Here is an 18,651-nt window from a genome sequence, read left to right as displayed (position 1 = left end):
CTCCCAGGCTGATTGAAGCACTGGAGAAACGGCATTACCTTTGCTTAAGATTGTACTGTCGTTTGAAGGAATGCCCTGGCAGTCCATGGTTAGGACTCTGTGCTCTCACTGCCGAGGGCCCGGGTTCGATCCCTGGTCCGGGAACTAAGATCCCACAACCTCTAATGCTGGGTGAGGATTAAATGAAAACTTCTAGAGTGTGGCTCAGGGCCTGGGTCACAGTAGGCGCTCAAATGCCTCTGCTACCATAACGCTGCAGGTTTCTTATTTTCTCCTATATTCACTTAGTATTTTATCTGAGAAGCTGCACTAAGCACTGGGACCTCCAGGTTAAAACCTATTGTCTGCTCTTCAGCATGTCACTGCCTGCTTAAATAGTGTCACACGGGCTACAGCAGATGGGTGTGATGCCTATTTATCTAGGTAACTTTTTTCTAAAAATATTTTTACTGTTCACAAGCCCTGAGTTTTTACCCAAACCAAGGGAGCAGGCATCTGCAAACACCTAACAACTTTTCGAACCCACAAACGAGCCAGTTACATGACAAGGATTTAATATTATACGAATAGTAGAGGACAAAGTTCTCTCATTTTTCTTGATGCCAAGTTTTTGCCTTAACTACCAGGTCTTATCAATGTTCCTCATATCATTATTAGGTAAATAATTCATTTAAAAAGCTCTGAAAAGTATAGAGAACAATGGAAACATGAGGGACTTTTATTACTGTATCTTGCACATAGAAAATTTTATAAATATTGTTTAATTCTAATTAAAACAATTAATTTGAAGATAATTAATATTTATTTAATGCGTTCAATATGCCAGGTACTGTGCTTAGTGCTGTGTATACAAGGATGATAAAAATAGGAAGTGACCCTGATGGGGAGCTTACCCTCAAATGATATTGGTAGGAATAGACACATGTTATTATTATTCTTTTTTCTTTTTAATCTAATTCAGCCTTCTTTTCTGCTGATTCACATCTATCTTCCTTCTTGGGTTGGCCCTTCGTTTTGCTAGTCAATGTAGATAGCATTGTATATATGATCTTATAGGACTGTCTCTTAGACAACAGTATGACCAATACGGGAAAATCTGGGGAAAAAAAATACTTAATGCTTATTCTTCACCTATCCATACCTCTGCCTCCATTCTTCAAGTTTCTGAAAATCACACCCTCCTAAGTGGTGCCTATTGTTTGCACTTCTAGATTTCATGATAATAAATTGACTACATATTTTTCAACTTGACATTCAATTGGGAAACATATTGGGCTATAAAATTAGCATAGAGTGAATGGTCAAGAGTCATAGGAAACTTTGCATTATCAGTTGTGCTTTAGGTCTTCTGATGTAATTATAAATAATGACTGCTGGAAAAAAAAGAAAAATGTCTTCATGATATTTTAAAATAATTTTTATTCACGTAAGTAGATTTACAGACTCCTCACTTAAGCAGTTATTTTCCTTGTGGTCAAAATAATGGTCACTACTCCTCTGCCATCATAAAGGATGTCCGTGTCATAATCCATAGAATCTGTAAATCATTTACCTTACATAGCAAAAGGGACTTTGCAGATGGGATTAATAAAAACCTTGAGATGAGAAGATTATCCTAGATTATCTGGGTGGGCTCAGTGTAGTCAGAGGAGTCCTTAAAAGTGGACGATGCCTGAAGAAAAGTGGGTCAGAGAGCTGCAATCGGAGAAGAACCTAACCCACCATTGCTAGTCTGGAAGATGGAGGAGAAAGTCACAAATCAAGCAACGCTGTGGCCTCTAGACATCCTTAAAAGAAAACGAGGACCTACATCCTACAACCAAAAGGAGCCGAATTCTGCCAACATCTTAAAATGAGCAGGAAATGAATTCTCCCCTAGAGCCTCCAAGAAGGAGCACAGCCTGCTAATCTCTTGACTTCCTCTGTATCCTGCTGGTAGACTAGGTGAAAGAGAAAGCCCATAGCAGCGTACAGAAGGAATTTTAGGGGCCACCCACTAGCTAGCCATCAATCATGTCAAAGATGTCTAGAACAGGGGTCCCCAACCCCCAGGCCGTGGACCGGTATCCGTCCGGGACCTGTTAGGAACTGGGCCGCACGGCAGGAGGTGAGGGGCAGGCCAGCTAGCGAAGCTTCGCCTGCTGTTCCCCATCGCTCCCCATCGCTCGCATTACTGCCTGAACCCTCCTCCCCATCGCTCGCATTACTGCCTGAACCATCTCCACTGTGGGAAAATTGTCTTCCATGAAACTGGTCCCTGGTGCCAAAACTGTTGGGGACCGCTGGTCTAGAATGGTATTTGGTGAGGATATCCTGGACTTCTGACCTACACAGTTGTAAGATAATATAATTTGTGTTGGCTTAAGTCCAGAAGTTTGTGGTAATTTATTACCATAGAAATAAAAAAAAAACTGAATACATTTGTCTGTATGATTTAGGGCTGATGTCTGAGTATAAATGGTTAATACATAAAAACATTAAACTGATGTGATTTTTATTCCTTGAGCCCTTAAATTCCTTCATGGATAACTCCCCGTTATAACTCCAGGGAAGGGGTAAGATAGAAGCCATCCTGAGATGGAGGAAAATGCTCAGGGAAAGTCCCAGACAAACAGAAGAAGAAGTGAGAAACCAGCCCCTTCCAGGTGTTCAAAGGACCGATGAGAAGAGGAAGGAAATGGCACCTGGGAAAAGAGTAGTGCCTCACATGTGAACTGACCTCCCAAAGCTTCTGTGGAATGGATAGTGTCACAAAAAATAATACTTTTACTTTTTTAAAGAAGAAGTATGATGGTTTCATGCATCATTATAAATTAGAACAGAACATTTATTGGTCCATACTACCAATGTATATTTTCAAAACTCAAGATGAAATAAATGAAAATAACATTTTTTTCTTTCTTTACTATGGTTAATCTACTTTTCCTGCTCAAGTAAACTAGAGGGAGTTGTAGTATGGTAAAAAGCACAAATAAACTCTTTTTCTCCTTCCTTCTTCCCTACTCTTTCCTTCCCTTCTTTCCTCCAGATTCGATCCAAAAAGTATTAGCAACCAGGGGATGTTGACTTGGATTCTATTTATTTCTTCTACTTACCAAAAAACAACAATACCTTAATAAGTTAAATAATTTCTACACAGTTTCTATCTATTCAGAAGTAAAATGGTAAACTAGTATTTCTCTTAACATTTTTGCTGATATGAAATATATAACCATACTACAATCTACAACACATACACTGACAGTAATACACAGTGTATAAAACATAAATGTTAACATAGAAAAATATTTTTAAGACCAAAAGGGAAAACTGTACTTTCTGAGTATCTAGTCCCTCTTGTGACAAAATAACAGTATGACATGGCTTATATTATATATCCATTTAAAACAATCCACCTTTTCCATTCTAAAATATTCTGAAAGTAGTTTAAGGATACAGAATATCTATTAAAGTAATATAAGGAGGATGGATTATTTTAAATATAATTTTAAACTTCAGACTAAAATACAGACTTCCTGAGCCAAATAGGATTTTCTTTAAAATTTATATTCTTCGATAATTCAATTTCTAAAGATGTTCACCATTCTAAAACAACTGTTAGAAAACTTATATTTACACTTTTTATTTAGAATCACTTCATACATACCAAAGAGTCTATAAATTCACCTATGTTGAGTTTAAAAAAATAAAATAAACATCCCTATTGGTAGCACAAAGTTAAGAAATAAAATATTACCAGTACTTTAGTATTACCAGTACTTCTTCCTCCCAAGTTGAATCCCTCCCATGACTTTGTCCCAGAAGTAATCTGTAGGACGAATTTTGATCTAATATCTCCCTTTATTTTCTTTATAATCTATATGTTTTGTTCAAAAGTCTCTTGGTTAATTTAGATGGCTCTAGAATTTTATTTGAAAGAAATGTGTGAATACTTCTTGACTTCTTTCAGCAAATATTGTGTTTTGAGATTTGTCCATGTTGTCATGGGTAGATGTAGTTCTTTTATGTTCAGTGTCATATGGTATTTCATTTTATGAATAATGAATATACAACAGCTTATTAATACATTTTACCATGGATGGGAATTTGAGGTATTTCTTTTTCTTTTTTTTTCATTATTGTTATGTACTGTTCAGCTAGAAATTTTCTTACACATTTGTAATGCACATTTAAGGATTTCTCTACAGTATATTTTTAGAAGTAGAATTGCTAGTTATGCCTATACTTAATTTTATTACATAGTTCCAGACTGTTTTCCAAAGTTGTTGTACCAACTTACACACCCAAGAGCAGTGCATGACAGTTCCTATTGTTTCAAATCTATGTCAACCCTCCCATTGTGGACTTTTAATTTTGCCAATCTAGTGCATTTGTTGTTGTATCTCATTGTGTTCTTAGTTTGCTTTCCGTGAATACTAATGAAGTTGCTCACCTTTCCCTTTGCTTATTGGCCACTTGGATTTCTTCTTTTGGAAGTACTTAAGTCTGCTGCCTGTTTTTCTATTGGTTTGTTTTTCTTTTAAATATTGATTTGTAGGAGAATTTCTTATACTCTGAATATTAGACCTTGTCAGTTATGAGCAAATATCCTTTCCCATTTGTGGTTAATCTTCTTTATTGTGTCTTTTATGAAAATCTTTAATTTTGTTTTGAAATTTATCAATATTTTTACATTTTGTTCATTAAATCACCTCTAATGTTACAAAAATATTATCCTATGTTGCCCTAAAACCTCTTGCAGTTTTGCCTTTCACATTTATATTTTTAAACCTTTTAAAATTATTTGTTATTTATGGAGTGACATAAGGGTCATATTTCTCCTTTTTTTTTCTATATTCACACCTAACTATTCATAAATTTTAGATTCACATTGTCAAGTTTCATGGGAAATCCTTTTGCAGTTTTACCTGGAATTGTATTGAATCTAAGGTATAAATCAAGTTGGAGAAAACTGAAATCTTCATAATATTACATCTTACTATCCAAGATCAGTTATTTAGTTTATCTTTAATGCCTTTTCATATATTTTTTTTTATTTTTTTTATTTTTTTTTTTTAAAGGGTATAGTTCTTTTTTTTTTTTTTTTTTTAAAGAAGGTTCAACTTTTTATTTATTTATTTATTTATGGCTGTGTTGGGTCTTCGTTTCTGTGCGAGGGCTTTCTCCAGTTGCAGCAAGCGGGGGTCACTCTTCATCGCCGTGCGGGCCTCTCAGTATCACGGCCTCTCTTGTTGCGGAGCACAGGCTCCAGACGCGCAGGCTCAGTAATTGTGGCTCACGGGCCTAGTTGCTCCGCGGCATGTGGGGTCTTCCCAGACCAGGGCTCGAACCCGTGTCCCCTGCATTGGCAGGCAGATTCTCAACCACTGCACCACCAGGGAAGCCCTTCATATATTTTTATAATTTTCTCCATAAAGACCTTCAATAATTTATTGGATTTGCTGTTGCTTATCATTTAAGAATATATGTTGTAGGATTTTTTAATAGGAGTCCCTTATTTGGTTAAAAAAGTCCCTTCTGTTATTAGTCCACTGGTGATTTAGATCATGAATAGATGTTTAATTTTATTGAATGCTATTTCTGCATCTTTTGAGATGATATGGCTTTATTTCTTCAATTTATTAGTTCTATTATTTGACTTTCTAAAGCAAATCAACACTGTACTGTATTTTCGTGATAAACCCAACATGATATTGGTGTATTATCTTTTTGATATATTTTTGGAATTGTTTTGTTGATTTTTTTGGTAGGAATTTGTGTCTATAATTATTAATGAAGTTGTCCTGTAATTTTCTTTTCTTGTTCTCTCCACACATGGTTTTGGTGTCCAGATAATGCTATTCTCATGAAATGAGTTGAGAACTGTACCTTCTTTTTTAAGGTATCCTTTTGTTACTTATTTAATTATGTCATGGTCTGAGAATATGTTCTGTATGATAACCAAGCCTTTAAAAATTTTAAGGCTTATTTTGTGAACAGATACTTCGTTAATTTTAATAGTTGTTTCATGTGAACTTAAACATTTTTTCCCCCAATTGTAGGATACACAACAATTTTTATTGATCCTGCTTACTGTTTTGAGTTCCAAGGAAAGAAACTTAGGAATCAGAGTGTGGAGGGTGTTCCCTAAAAACAATAGTCTGATTTGCTGTTACATCTTAAAGGGACAATAAAATGCTTGGCCCCTTTCAAGAAGGGCGTGCAGCTCTACCAACACTGAGTAACAGCAAAAAGGGAAAGTATAGTAATGGCTAACAGAGACTGTTCATTTAAATAGTTCAGTAATTTAGATGAGTAAAACACAGAATTAAATAAGTATACTTTAAAGCTTAGGTGAGTATAGTAGCCAGGCTCCAAGATAAACCCCAATAATTCTACTATAATGCAGTCTCCTTCCATATTGAACAGGGCTGACCTCTGTAACCAATAGCATATTGTGGAAATGACTTCTAAAGCTAAGTAATGAAAAATATTGCAGCTTCTGCCTTGCTTTGTTGGATCACCCACTCTAGGGGAAGTCAATTGCCATTTCCTAAGTTCATCGCACAGCCCTATAGAGAGGTTTACATGGCAATGAACTAAGGCCTTCTGGCAACAGCTAGTGAGGGACTGAGACTTCCTGTCATCAGCATTACGAGTGGGCCGTTTTGGAAATGGATATCCCCAGGCCCCATGTAGCCTTCAGATGACTGCAGCCCTGGCCAACTTCTTAACCGTAACCTTGGGAGAGACCCTGAACCAGAATCATCCATGCAAACTTTTCCTAGATTTTTTATGCACAGAAACTGAGTGAGAACATAAATGTTTACTATTGTCTTAAGCTGCTACGTTTTGGGTAACTTGTTTGCATAACAATAGAGATCTAATATGGTAAGATTCAAAGTGCTTTGGAATTCCACAAGAGAAGAGATCACAGCCAAGTCTGGGGGTTCCAGGAAGAACTTATGGGGCATATGAAAACAATAAAACAAATGGTGACCCCTAAGTCCTGCAATATTGGTTACCACAATTTAAAATTACAGAATTAATAAATGACTATAGGAAGCTAGATATAAATATATGAGCTTGGAAAAACTAATATATGAGACAGAGTAAATTGAAGGAGACTCAGCAAAGCCCTGTAAAGAATGAAAAGAGAAATCATTAAAGTCCACAGTCATGTTTAAATTTAAAAGAGACAATTAGGCTTTCAAATTCAAATTCCAGAATGTTCTGATGAAGGACCACATTAAGTCTGAGTGATGATGTAGTTTTTAGGGGCCAGTACGTAATGCCTTTTTTTTCTGAGTCCACCTTCAGAAGCAATACAGAAATAAGATATGAATGATCAATGCAGAGAAATCAAAATGTCATTTTGATCAAGCTGAATGTAGAATAAGACTTTAATTTACATTGAAATGACTTTCCTACATCTCCTCTGAGGATTAGACGGATTTACACAATTAGTCATAATTATCAAATAAAAACAGAAAGAAAAGGGATGAGCTAAACATGCTCAACTACTCCTCGCAAACTGACCTATCAAGTACGTGATTACTTCTCCTTTGAGAAGGAGTGAATAAAGTGGTGGGGTTTGGGGCCAGTCTTTCCTTAACTGGAGTTTCTCTACATGGAAACACGAGGCTGAGAAATATGACTAAATAAATGGGATATGTTTAGAATGATGAAAGAAACTGCTACTTCATTAGCACACAGTTGACTTATGACTTTTGGAGTTCTGTCTCAAAAGTGGTAATTCAATGTTAAATAGATTCTATTAAACGTATGATGATGGTGCTGACTAGGCATAATGTCAGCTTCTGAAGTATTATCCCAAGGAAAGGGCCATATGAACAAGCATTCAGAAACAAACCAGGAGCACTGGAATCAAAAAATGAGATTTAAAGGGTCCACTGTAAAGTAACCCAGGAATGCTTGATTTGGAAACTACTGTAGAGCTGTAGGATTAGGCAGAAAGGATTTTCATTTGCTTGGCTCATGAGCCTCTTTGAGGGTCTGATGACACTCAAAACTTCTATCCAGCAAATGAATTTACACAAAAATGTCTTCTAGAATTTTCTTTTTGGGGGAGTAGGTAATGTACATTTCAAAGCCCATATATGGAATCAAGTATTATCCCTTTTAGGAGAAAGTTTTAAGCCTTCATATATGAGTTAGGGTAGAGAGAAAAGGTAAAGGAACTCTCTCTTTCCATGGAGTTGAGCTGGGGTGTAAGAGGCAAGCAGTAAAGAACAATTATTGGGAAAAATGACCCAAGATAAATGCTCAAGGGCATTTCCTATAGTACAGACAGGCTTTTAAATATGAGGAAGGAAACATGGAAATAGGGCACCACATTCTGAATCCTTTCTCTGTGTTCTTCACTATGAAATGGAGCCCATTTTGAACTACCTCCTTTGGGTATTAACAATCACGTGCTGGAAAAAAGTAGCAAAAATCATGAGATACCTAGGTTGGCCTCAGCCTGCGACATTGCTTCACAATGAAGTAGAAAGGTGAAATGTTAGGATTTTAACCTTTAATCTTTGGCATGGTCATCAAGAAGCGCAATCATATCTGACAAATTGAAGTTGGAATTGCTATTCTCAACTTTAGTCTGAACCTTATGTCTGGCTTTGGATAGAAACACATATACCGTTGGTACAGTTTTTCAAAATGATTTATTTAATGCATGCATTCTAAGCGAATCTCACTTTTCCTGGCCTTGGACAAGTGCCTTATTCACATATAACTTTAATTTCTTTATCATAAGCAGCTTATTTCAGTGGAAAGTCATTGGACTTGGAGTTCAACAACTTGATGTTGTAGCTACATTATGCCAAGGAAATCATTTTATATCTGTGAAAATATACTAATAAAATGGGGCTAATATCTTCTTAGGGTGTTAGGAATAAAAAAACCCCCAGTGTATCAGAATGTTAAAATTGGGTTCTTTCTATCTCAGTTTTGGCTGTGGCCTAGAAAAGTTGAAGGGGGAAAAAAAAAAAACAAACTGTGGTACTTTCTCTTGCATTCCAAAGTAAGGTGCTAAAGTTATGCACTATTTGTAAAGGAGGTTGTTACAAACTAATTTCCTCAACCTTAATCCAATAAAAAGATTGATATTGAATAGGTAAAGAAGGAGAATTTCTCTGGAGCAAGTTTCTGGAGAATGGTGACATTTCCCTCTTCTTTCATATAGAGAAAGGGCTTCAGGAAAAGTTTGCATATACCCATTGAAGCAGGGTAGACCTCACAGAACAGACTATGAAATCTAAAGGGCAGGATGCTGTAAGAATTGGCTTGATGTCAGAGTAAAGAAATGGTTATATAAGCAACAACTTTACTTTCAGTGACCAGAGTCAAGGATGTGGGTTTTCTGCGGAACAGATGTAGAGTGAGCATGTGGGTAGAGTTGGCCTAGGTTAATTATAAAAGGAAACTTCCCTGAAGGGCTTTTGGCCAGGGGTTATGGGTGAGGCGGCCTCAGCAGGATGCTGCTGGTGGTGTCAAATGAAGAAACTGAGCAGGTAGGATGAAGGTGAAGAGCAAAACTGACCTGCTGAAAGAGAAGCATTGCTGGAGGCAAGGTATTTATGTCAATGTTCCCTATGGGGGTTATGCAGTGACCCCACAAAACGGCCCATGGTGAGGAGTCATCTTTGAGCGTTTACTGAGGCCAGAGAGCACAAAAGTCAAGTCACGATAGCAACAGTCAATGTTGATTTTTTTCTTTACTTCTCTGCACCTACATCCCCAAAACTGGAGGAAACATAAGGCAGCCCAGTGTGGTAGGGGAAGGGGTGAGGACAAACTGACCACAAACCTCTTCCCAGTGCAGCTTTCCAGCTTGAAAAGGAGAAACTTTAATAACATTCATAGTTTGGGCTAAAACATATTATTTTTATTATTTTAATTACTGAAATATGATTGTTTTTCTAATAAAAGTGATGAGACAAATTTTTATTATTTCAGTGTGACCTGTAGGGTCATAGTACCTGCCTGTGTTTTTACCCAAGAGATAGGAAACAACTCCTACTGAATGGGTTTGAATGCATGTGGGTGAGGGATAAAGTTGCTTTTCTAATTATGTTCTATGGAGTCTTCTCTTTCAATTAAGTGGTTATAATAACAGTGTTAGAGAGCAAAGTGTTTACTGACCTGAATCTATAGAATGTATATAACTGTACTGGGTGTCTTCCATCTGTTCTCCAGATACACTCTCTGACTTTTCTCACCCTACTTTCAGTCAAGGAAACTAACCTCTCTGGATCCCAGAAAAGTGCCTGTGCTCCCTGGCTTTGGTTTGGGACAGGCCTAATGGGCAGCCTTGGCAGGAGAGACTGGAAGGGGAGAGGAAGTGAAGTCAGGATAATTTTCCCCTCGCTGCTTCCTTGCAAGATCACTTCCTCCTAACTGAAAGTCACGACTTCTCCCAAGGCATCTGACTCTTCAGACCAGGGTCCTGGGCTGTTGTGCCATCCATTATGATTTGCTTCTACCCAGCCTTTTGTAAATAGTCTTCCTGTGTCTAAATCCTTCTCAAATTTTCCTATTTCAAATGTTTCCTGTTTCCTGCCTGTTTCCTGCAGGAACCCCGACTGACACAATGATATTACTTGCTTTGCTGACCTCAGAATATTAATGGGAGAATTAAAACAATAACAGTTGTAAAAATGATTATCCTAATTCAATTCAGATATAAAGTATTGTTATTTTTGTTAATATTTTACAAGGCATTCTCAGTGTTGTGTGAAGCAGTGAGAGAAACCACCCTTTAGAAAAATTCCAATACCTTCTAATACTAAAGTGTCATTCAAATAGTAGATACGATTTTGCTAGGGATATGGTCATAGCTGCTTCCTTTTATTTTTCATAAGCTGAATGACCATTAACTTCAGGCTTTAAACAAGTGAACCAAATGAAGAAATATTTTGAACTTCAAAGCATAGTTGAGATAACCCTGCCCTGAGAATTAAAGTAACTTGCACATCCAATTGAAAATGAAGCTAGTGTCATATTCAGGTGAAAAAAACGTTAAATATGATATAAAATAGGAAACAACAGATGGTTCTTTGCTTCATTTTATGATGATCTGACATGGACCTTGCCCTGGTATTTTTTATGTTTGTTTGTTTTCTTTTTTCTTTTTCCCTAGCTGTTCATTCATTCTTCACATTTCCATCTCTTATGGACCTTTTCAAAAGCAGAGTTTAAAATTTTTCTTTTCTGAATATTTTATAGTAATTGAAAATAAAATAATGCATTTCATATGCGTGAGACAGAGTTTTAAAATCTGGGGTCATGTAATTCAAGGATCCATAAACATGGATGGGAAGTGTTACACCTTTAGTCTCATTATCCTCTAATTGAAATATAGCATTTGTTTCAGTTATGAATGTAGAGAACAAATCACAGTGGTGTCAGTAGTAAGTAAACCCTTGTCACAGTAGAAATCACAGATACATTCGGATCACATTTTCGTCATTACAGATACTTTGAAATTGTTTTTATGTTCAGCACTACTTGAATTTATTGTTATTTAGACATGTCTTTTAGATCTTATTTTATGCATTAATAAAGAGGCATATATGTTGTCATATTACAAATTCATTTTAAGTATTATGATAATTCTGTTTCTATATATTAGTAACCTTTGAACTCATGATGTTTGTCCATTTAAAAACAATATTCTGAGAAGGGGTCCACAGTGGCCCATGACACAGAAAGAGCTTATGAATTCCTAGATTTAGTGATGGGTGAAATCTTTGGGCTACAGTATGGAAAATGGATCTCAGACCTATAACCTTCTCTCGGTGAGTATGAGAAAATAAAAAATGCATGCCCTGAGAAGGAGAAAAATTGATGGCATATACATGAACATCACAAATGTTTGTAAGCAACAAAGAAAGTGTTTTGTATACATTCATGCATAGTAAGGTAACAAGATAATCCTGGCCTTGTGAATAATTCAAAAGCAAGTAAAGAAGTAGTAAAGCTATCTGGACTAAAGGACCAAAGGTCTTATCTCATACAATGTAATCAAAGAACAGCAAATAACATTATGTACAGCTCTCCCAAGCAAAATTACTATAATTTTTAGAAATCTTTTAATAGTTGCAAAACTCTAAACTGTATATTCTTGCTACTAAATGTAGGAAAATATTCATTTTAGTCCTGTGACTTTACCGTATACATTTAAATGATTCTCAAATATCTTTGCAACAGATGATAGAAAAATTTAACATTTAATGTTGTTTGAGTTAGCATTATACTTCGAAAGAAATCTAAAATTATTTTTCAATTAAAACTCAAGAATGTGTATAGAAATATATTATGCAATATCTATTACTTATCTCCCATTGTTTTCCAAATCTCTAATAGACAAATTTAATGTTTGCTTTAAGACCAAGAACAGGAATTCCTGAATAAAAAATGAATCCTGAAGGAAAAATCTCACAGGAAGTGTCCTTGGAATCTAATTCAAAGGGGGTAAAACAGGGCTTCCCTGGTGGCACAGTGGTTAAGAATCCGCCTGCCAATGCAGGGGACACGGGTTCGTGCCCCGGTCTGGGAAGATCCCACATGCCGCGGAGCGGCTAGGCCCGTGAGCCACAACTACTGAGCCTGTGCGTCTGGAGCCTGTGCTTCGCAACGGGAGAGGCAGTGAGAGGCCCGCGCACCGCGATGAAGAATGGCCCCCACTCGCCGCAACTGGAGAAAGCCCTCGCACAGAAACGAAGACCCAACACAGTCAAAATAAATAAATAAATAAATAAATTTATAAACACTGCCCTTTCTTTAAAAAAAAAAAGGGGGTAAAACATCCACTATCAAAAATAAAAGTATAAAAGACATAAATAAATTATATGTAAAAAAGAAAACTATTAATTTGTATATGTCATTCTAAATAAATGCTAAATAAAACAATCCTGATATAGGAGGTCACCTTTGTTGTTAAGCCATAGAGTACAAAGGAGCAGAGTCTCTGTATTCTAACTGTAGTCATGAAATAAAATATAGAGTCTTGCTTAGGGGAAATCCTCAATTTTTCAAGCTCATGCGTAAACTTCTGTGCAAATGCATTAGCTGTCCTTAACACTTCCAACCTTCTGGAAGTAGTTGGAGGTGAAGGGAAAGGTAGAGAAAAAGGCAAAAGAAAATTGACCAGTTTTGACCTCTGAAGATCATTAATTACTAATATCCTTTCTTCATACAACACTCAATGGGACCATCACAATCTGGTTCCAGAGACACTTACTAAGATTATATAGGTTTTGTACTGCACAGTCCAGAGGGCAACAACATGAATGACTGCTGAATACAGCATCCCTGTTTGGTCCCAACTCTCCTTCTCAATTCTATTTCTAACCCTGCTTCTTAGGTTGTAGGTTGATACTGAACCTACACCATGCTATTTAGTCATCCCAAGAACATGCCCTGAATGTTCAGGCCTTTAAGCCATCTCTTACCTGACTTCCTTTTAACAGAATAATTTTTCTTAATCCAATTAACCTTTCAAAAATAGTACTAGTTATTTGGGTCAAAATTTGCTGTTATTACGGAATTCGGCAAATCATCTTTTTTCACCATTTTTGGAAAATTATTGAAAAAATGCCCATAATTTCTTTAAGTAGTGATTCTCTTCTACTTATCACCATTAAACTCTAATTAGATTAAATTGTATGTTATAATTTCTCATTCTGTTCTCCATACCTTTGTGATATATTCTGAGTCATTTTCTTAGCGTTATTGTATGGTGAATGTATTTACTCTTCTGCCAGGTCTAATCTCTTGTTTATCTTATTGTTTAATTTAATTTCTTTAATTTGTTATGAAACATTTCAAACACAGGCGAAAATAGAATAGTATATTAGACTCCCATGTATGCATCATTCTAAGTCAACAATTACTGATTATGGTAGGTCTTGTTTCATTTATTCCATTCCCACTCCTGTATTATTTTGAAGCAAATCCCAGACAAATACTTACAACTAAATATTTAAATAACAATAAATCTAATTTTTAATGTAACCACAGTACCATTTTCATATTTAAAGGAGACAATAATTAGTTAAAGTCATTAAGTAGCCACAGTGCACATTCACAGTTGTCTCTTACACATGTTAATTTTTAAACAGACCATTGCTTGAATTAGAACCCCCCAAAATTGTGACTAGTTAATAAGTCCCTTAAATCTACTTTGATCTTTTGGATCCCTTCCCTCCTCCATCTCTTGTTTTTCTTCAAATCTTTGTAAATTATTTATTGAAGAAACTAGGTTATTTATTCTGCTGTTTTCTACAGTCTGAATTGCTGTTTGCTTCCCTATAATGTTTCTGAAGTCATTTATTTGTCTTCTATATTTCCTGGAAATTGGCAGGTAGAAGTAGAGGCAAGACTTTTTTTTTTTTTTCAATTCTGTTATATGGGTAGTGTTGAGTTCTTCCATCAGGGAGCATATAATGACTCGCTGTTTTTCCTCTTGTGATGCTAGCAGAAACTGACAATCATTGTCTAAAGCCATCATTTCATTAGGGTTTGCAAAATAGAGACATTCTAATACTACCACTCCTTCTTCATTTATTAGCTGGAATAATTCTATAAAGGAGAATTTCTACATCTACTAATTCTATTGTTTCTTCATTGCTTTAGCTGTACAAATTCTATAAAGAGAAAATTCCACGTTTTCCTTCTTCTCCATGTCTGCAAGCAACTATTTGTTGTAATATCCTTTTATTCTCAGTTAATAGCCATGAAGCAATCAAAAACTCATTCTAAATTTCATATGCTCCCTCTACTGTCCCTGAATTGCTTGATACTTTGCTGTATCTATATTGTCAGACTGCATAACTATAACACATGGCACTCTTTTTTTTTTTTTTTTTGTAACCATCATCACACTTTAATTCTAAAGTTATGTTCACACCAATTCTTATGATGTTACTTCTCCAGTCATTTTGATTGTTTGAAGAATTTCATCCAGTAGCTTCCTCAGGAAGTACTCATGAGAACAATATTCCATAATTTTTTACACACTTATAATAGTTTATTTTTAGCCTTTATATGTGAAAATCTGTTCAAATGACTAAGTGCTTGCCAATTTCCTTTTCTTCCAAGCCAAGCTGTTAGATAGATTATATCTCCTAATATAGTATCTATGACACTTCCTAAAGAAATTGTTATGTTGGAATCTCAATGTAGATTATATATATTTATAAGATTTATGTAATAAATATTTGGTTTATATGCTATGTATGCTATTATAAATTCATATATAAATATTTACATAAATGTTTACATGTTGACTTTCAAATTATTTTGTAGACTGTATTGCAAGATCCAGGAATCAAAGAAATACTATTTATTAGAAGGCACAATATTTTCTCCACTTAACCTTTGGCTTTCTATAACCTTCTTTAAAAATTGCCTCTCTTCTTGCTTTGTGTTATAATTTGTTATAAATATTTCTATGTTTCTTATTGGTATGTGATCTCTTTGAGGGACAAAGACTATATTTTCCTTCTTTTTTCCACCGTAGCCCAACACAGTGCCTAGAACATGAGTGGAACTAACTTGTATTTGTTTAATTAGAATACGACCTGAATTTCAAAATACATGTGTGGTATTTTTTTCAAGTACATGTTGGATAAATTATAGTCCCAAAGTGATGATTTTGTTTCCTAGTGTAACCTTGAGAATCTTTCAGAAGCCTAGCAAATTGCATCCTGTATTGATGAGAATCATCGAGCAAAAACAAAGTCACAGACCAGGAACAAAAGTGATGTGTCCTAGAACTCCAAGTAACCAAGTGAAACTGGACTAAAGGATGTGGAAATGAGTGCAGGAAGAAAAGAGGTATCAGATTATGAAAATTTTCATAGAATTTCCTTAAGGAGTTTGCTTTTATCTTGTAAGTAATGGGAACTTTTCATGAAAAGATTTTTGTGTTAGATGATCCCCCTGGTAGCAGAGTAAAGGATGCATTCACCAGTAAAGGGGTGAGGATGGTGGTGGAAGTGGAGATGGGGAAAGACTGGAGAAAGAAAACATTTCAAAAAGATAATTTAGGCCAGAATTAGGAAAGCCTTAATGTAAAAGGATATTCTGGAGATATTAAACATATAAAACAAGTAGGATTTAGAGAATTTAGTGAATAATGGAATGTTTAAAGTAAGCAAATGGAATCCTGGTGAGCAAAAGGGATCCTAGTAAATTCCCCAAATTCCAGACTTTGGGGAATTGGGTGATCTCTTGTGTCACTTGCTGCTGTGAAATGTACAGCATAAGGAACAGATACTGAGGGGGTAGAAAATGAATTAAGTTTGGAATGACTGCTTTAAAGTACTGAAACTCAATGATTAAACAGAGATTTAATTACTCTAATTCTGTTATAACAGTTAACAGTTTACAAAGTACTCATTTGATTTTTATAGAGGTAAGTAATTATCCCCATTTTCCAGATAAATAAGCTGAGGATCACAGAGAATAAGATTGTTATACAAGTCACATGGCTAGAAATGCTTAGAAATTTGACTTAAACTCATGTGTCCTGACTCCAGGTCCTGAGAGCTCTTCACTGCCTTCTTGGTATAGGAGAGGGGACTTATTCACATCATTTGGAATGCTGTGTAACAAGGGTAAAAATAAAATGGTACTGTGGTTACCTTTATTAAATAGAAAATGCAACTGACCAGAACATTTATCTCATAGGACACACGTTTCCCCTTGCTTCCCAAATGCTGTTATGTCTTATAATAGCTACTTTGTATTTACATGCAACAGAATCTTCTTCAGAAAACATTTTTTTTTCTTAATTTTTATTTATTTATTTATTTTTAGTTTATGGCTATGTTGGGTCTTCGTTTCTGTACGAGGGCTTTCACTAGTTGTGGCAAGTGGGGGCCACTCTTCATCGCTGTGCGCGGGCCTCTCACTATCGCGGCCTCTCTTGTTGCGGAGCACAGGCTCCAGACACGCAGGCTCAGTAATTGTGGCTCACGGGCCCAGCTGCTCCGCAGCATGTGGGATCCTCCCAGACCAGGGCTCGAACCCGTGTTCCCTGCATTAGCAGGCAGATTCTCAACCACTGCGCCACCAGGGAAGCCCCAGAAAACATTTTGACAAAAATATTATTGCATACTGTAGCAGTTATTTTGCTCCCTAAACATTATTTCTAAAATGATGCCATTAAACTCAGAAATTAGCTAAGATACTTTTAAATCTGTTTACCTACAAGGTTTTCATTGTATTTTTTTAATGTGGACTTCTCTGTTTCTGAACCCAGAGCGGAAGAATTAGAAAATGAAAATGTTCCTTCTCTAAGAGTTCACTTACCTCTGTTTACCTTTATGATCTACAGAGCCAGCTGAGAGTCTGTCCAGGGGAGAACCAAAACCAGAGAAGCTTCTTTTCTTCTTTGTTTCAATCACATCATTCTCCAGAGACACAAGTTCATCAAGAAGTAAGAGTTTTGCTGCCAGATCAGTGGCTGATTTCTCTTCCTTGACTGTAGGTGGTGACTGAACATCTAAGACTCTAGAATCAAAGGCCTATAGGGCAGGAAAGGTGATTCCATTCATTAACAAGAAGAAAATACATACAATCATCTGCATTTGGCTTTTGCTATTTTTAGCTGACATGCCTGTCATGAACCTTGATTTCTCATGAGTTATGATCCAGAGAGAAAGACTTTTGGGGACAAAAACACATAGAGATGAGGTTTATCCAAAAGAAATGAAAAGGAAACAAAACACACACACACACACATACACATACACACAAAGAAAAAAAAAAAGGGTAAACTCCTCTAAAGGAGGCCTGCCTCTAAAATTTAGTATAACTGATTATTCTTTCAGATTCTTTCCCGGTAACAACTGCATCCTTCCTTATTACTCCAAAAGCACTTTATCTATACTTCTTTCATCACTGCAATCATTACATTTTCCCTTGTATTAGATTAGCTACAATATATTTGTATTGCCTAGTAGATTGTGAGTAACTTGAGGGCAAAGACTATGTCTACTTAGTCTTTTGTCTGCTGTATTCAATGCCTATGCCAGTATTTTGCTCATAGTTAGTACTCAATAAATTTCTGCTGAATATTTATTGAATGAATTCTGAAAAAAATCTAAACCTCATGTTATTTTCTTGTCACCACTCATCCATTCCTTGCTGATTCAAGCCACTAAACATCCACTGTGCAGGTCCTGCGTTAGATCCAAGAGATACAAAAATGAGTAAAATCCAGTCTGTGCCCTGAAGGAGCTTAGCATCTCCACCCATGAGATTTACTAACAAATATTAATGAGTGTCTATGATGAGTCAGAGCTATCCCAAGGACTTTATTGTCCCATGTCAGATTTCTTGTTTATTTGTTTATTTACATATATTGCCACTTGGCATGTCATCCAAATCATAAAAGTATAAGCTTCCAGTTTGTGAAGTCTGTCTTCCTTTCTCAGGCGCAATCACAGCATTTCAGAAAACTCTCCTGCTAGCAATCTGGAGTCATTTTGTTTTGCAGGGGATGCTACTTCTTTCCCAAGAGTCTGAGACTATTCCCCTGTGGGAAGAAGGGTTAACTACAGGGATCTCTTCCCTTTCCTCCTTTAGTCACATTCTTGCCAGATTCTTGGTCTGGGAAAGACTCTTTTTCTTCACTTCCTGTCT

The 18,651-nt window shown here is 36.0% G+C and overlaps 1 protein-coding gene across 3 annotated transcripts in view; it reads right to left on the bottom strand.

Moving 5' to 3' along the window:
- Window positions 1-18,651, bottom strand: part of OSTN (osteocrin) — a 40,032-nt gene that overhangs the window by 8,905 nt on the left and 12,476 nt on the right. Inside the window, exons 3-4 of one of the 3 annotated variants that reach the window (XM_007195201.2) lie at window positions 17,317-17,531; window positions 16,445-16,606 (exon numbers count right to left, since the gene is read on the bottom strand). In XM_007195201.2, the coding sequence (XP_007195263.1) occupies window positions 16,504-16,606; window positions 17,317-17,531 (318 nt within the window). In that variant the 3' untranslated portion in view covers window positions 16,445-16,503. Of the gene's footprint in view, window positions 1-16,444; window positions 16,607-17,316; window positions 17,532-18,651 lie in introns of those variants that run through there. The other 2 variants (XM_007195200.1, XM_007195202.2) reach the window with 2 other exon arrangements.

Source organism: Balaenoptera acutorostrata, chromosome 4 (genome assembly GCF_949987535.1).
Source record: "Balaenoptera acutorostrata chromosome 4, mBalAcu1.1, whole genome shotgun sequence".
In the NCBI taxonomy this organism is placed as follows: Eukaryota; Metazoa; Chordata; class Mammalia; order Artiodactyla; family Balaenopteridae; genus Balaenoptera; species Balaenoptera acutorostrata.
The sequence above is the reverse complement of the archived record's forward strand: the minus strand, read 5'-3'. Positions and strand labels throughout refer to the sequence as shown.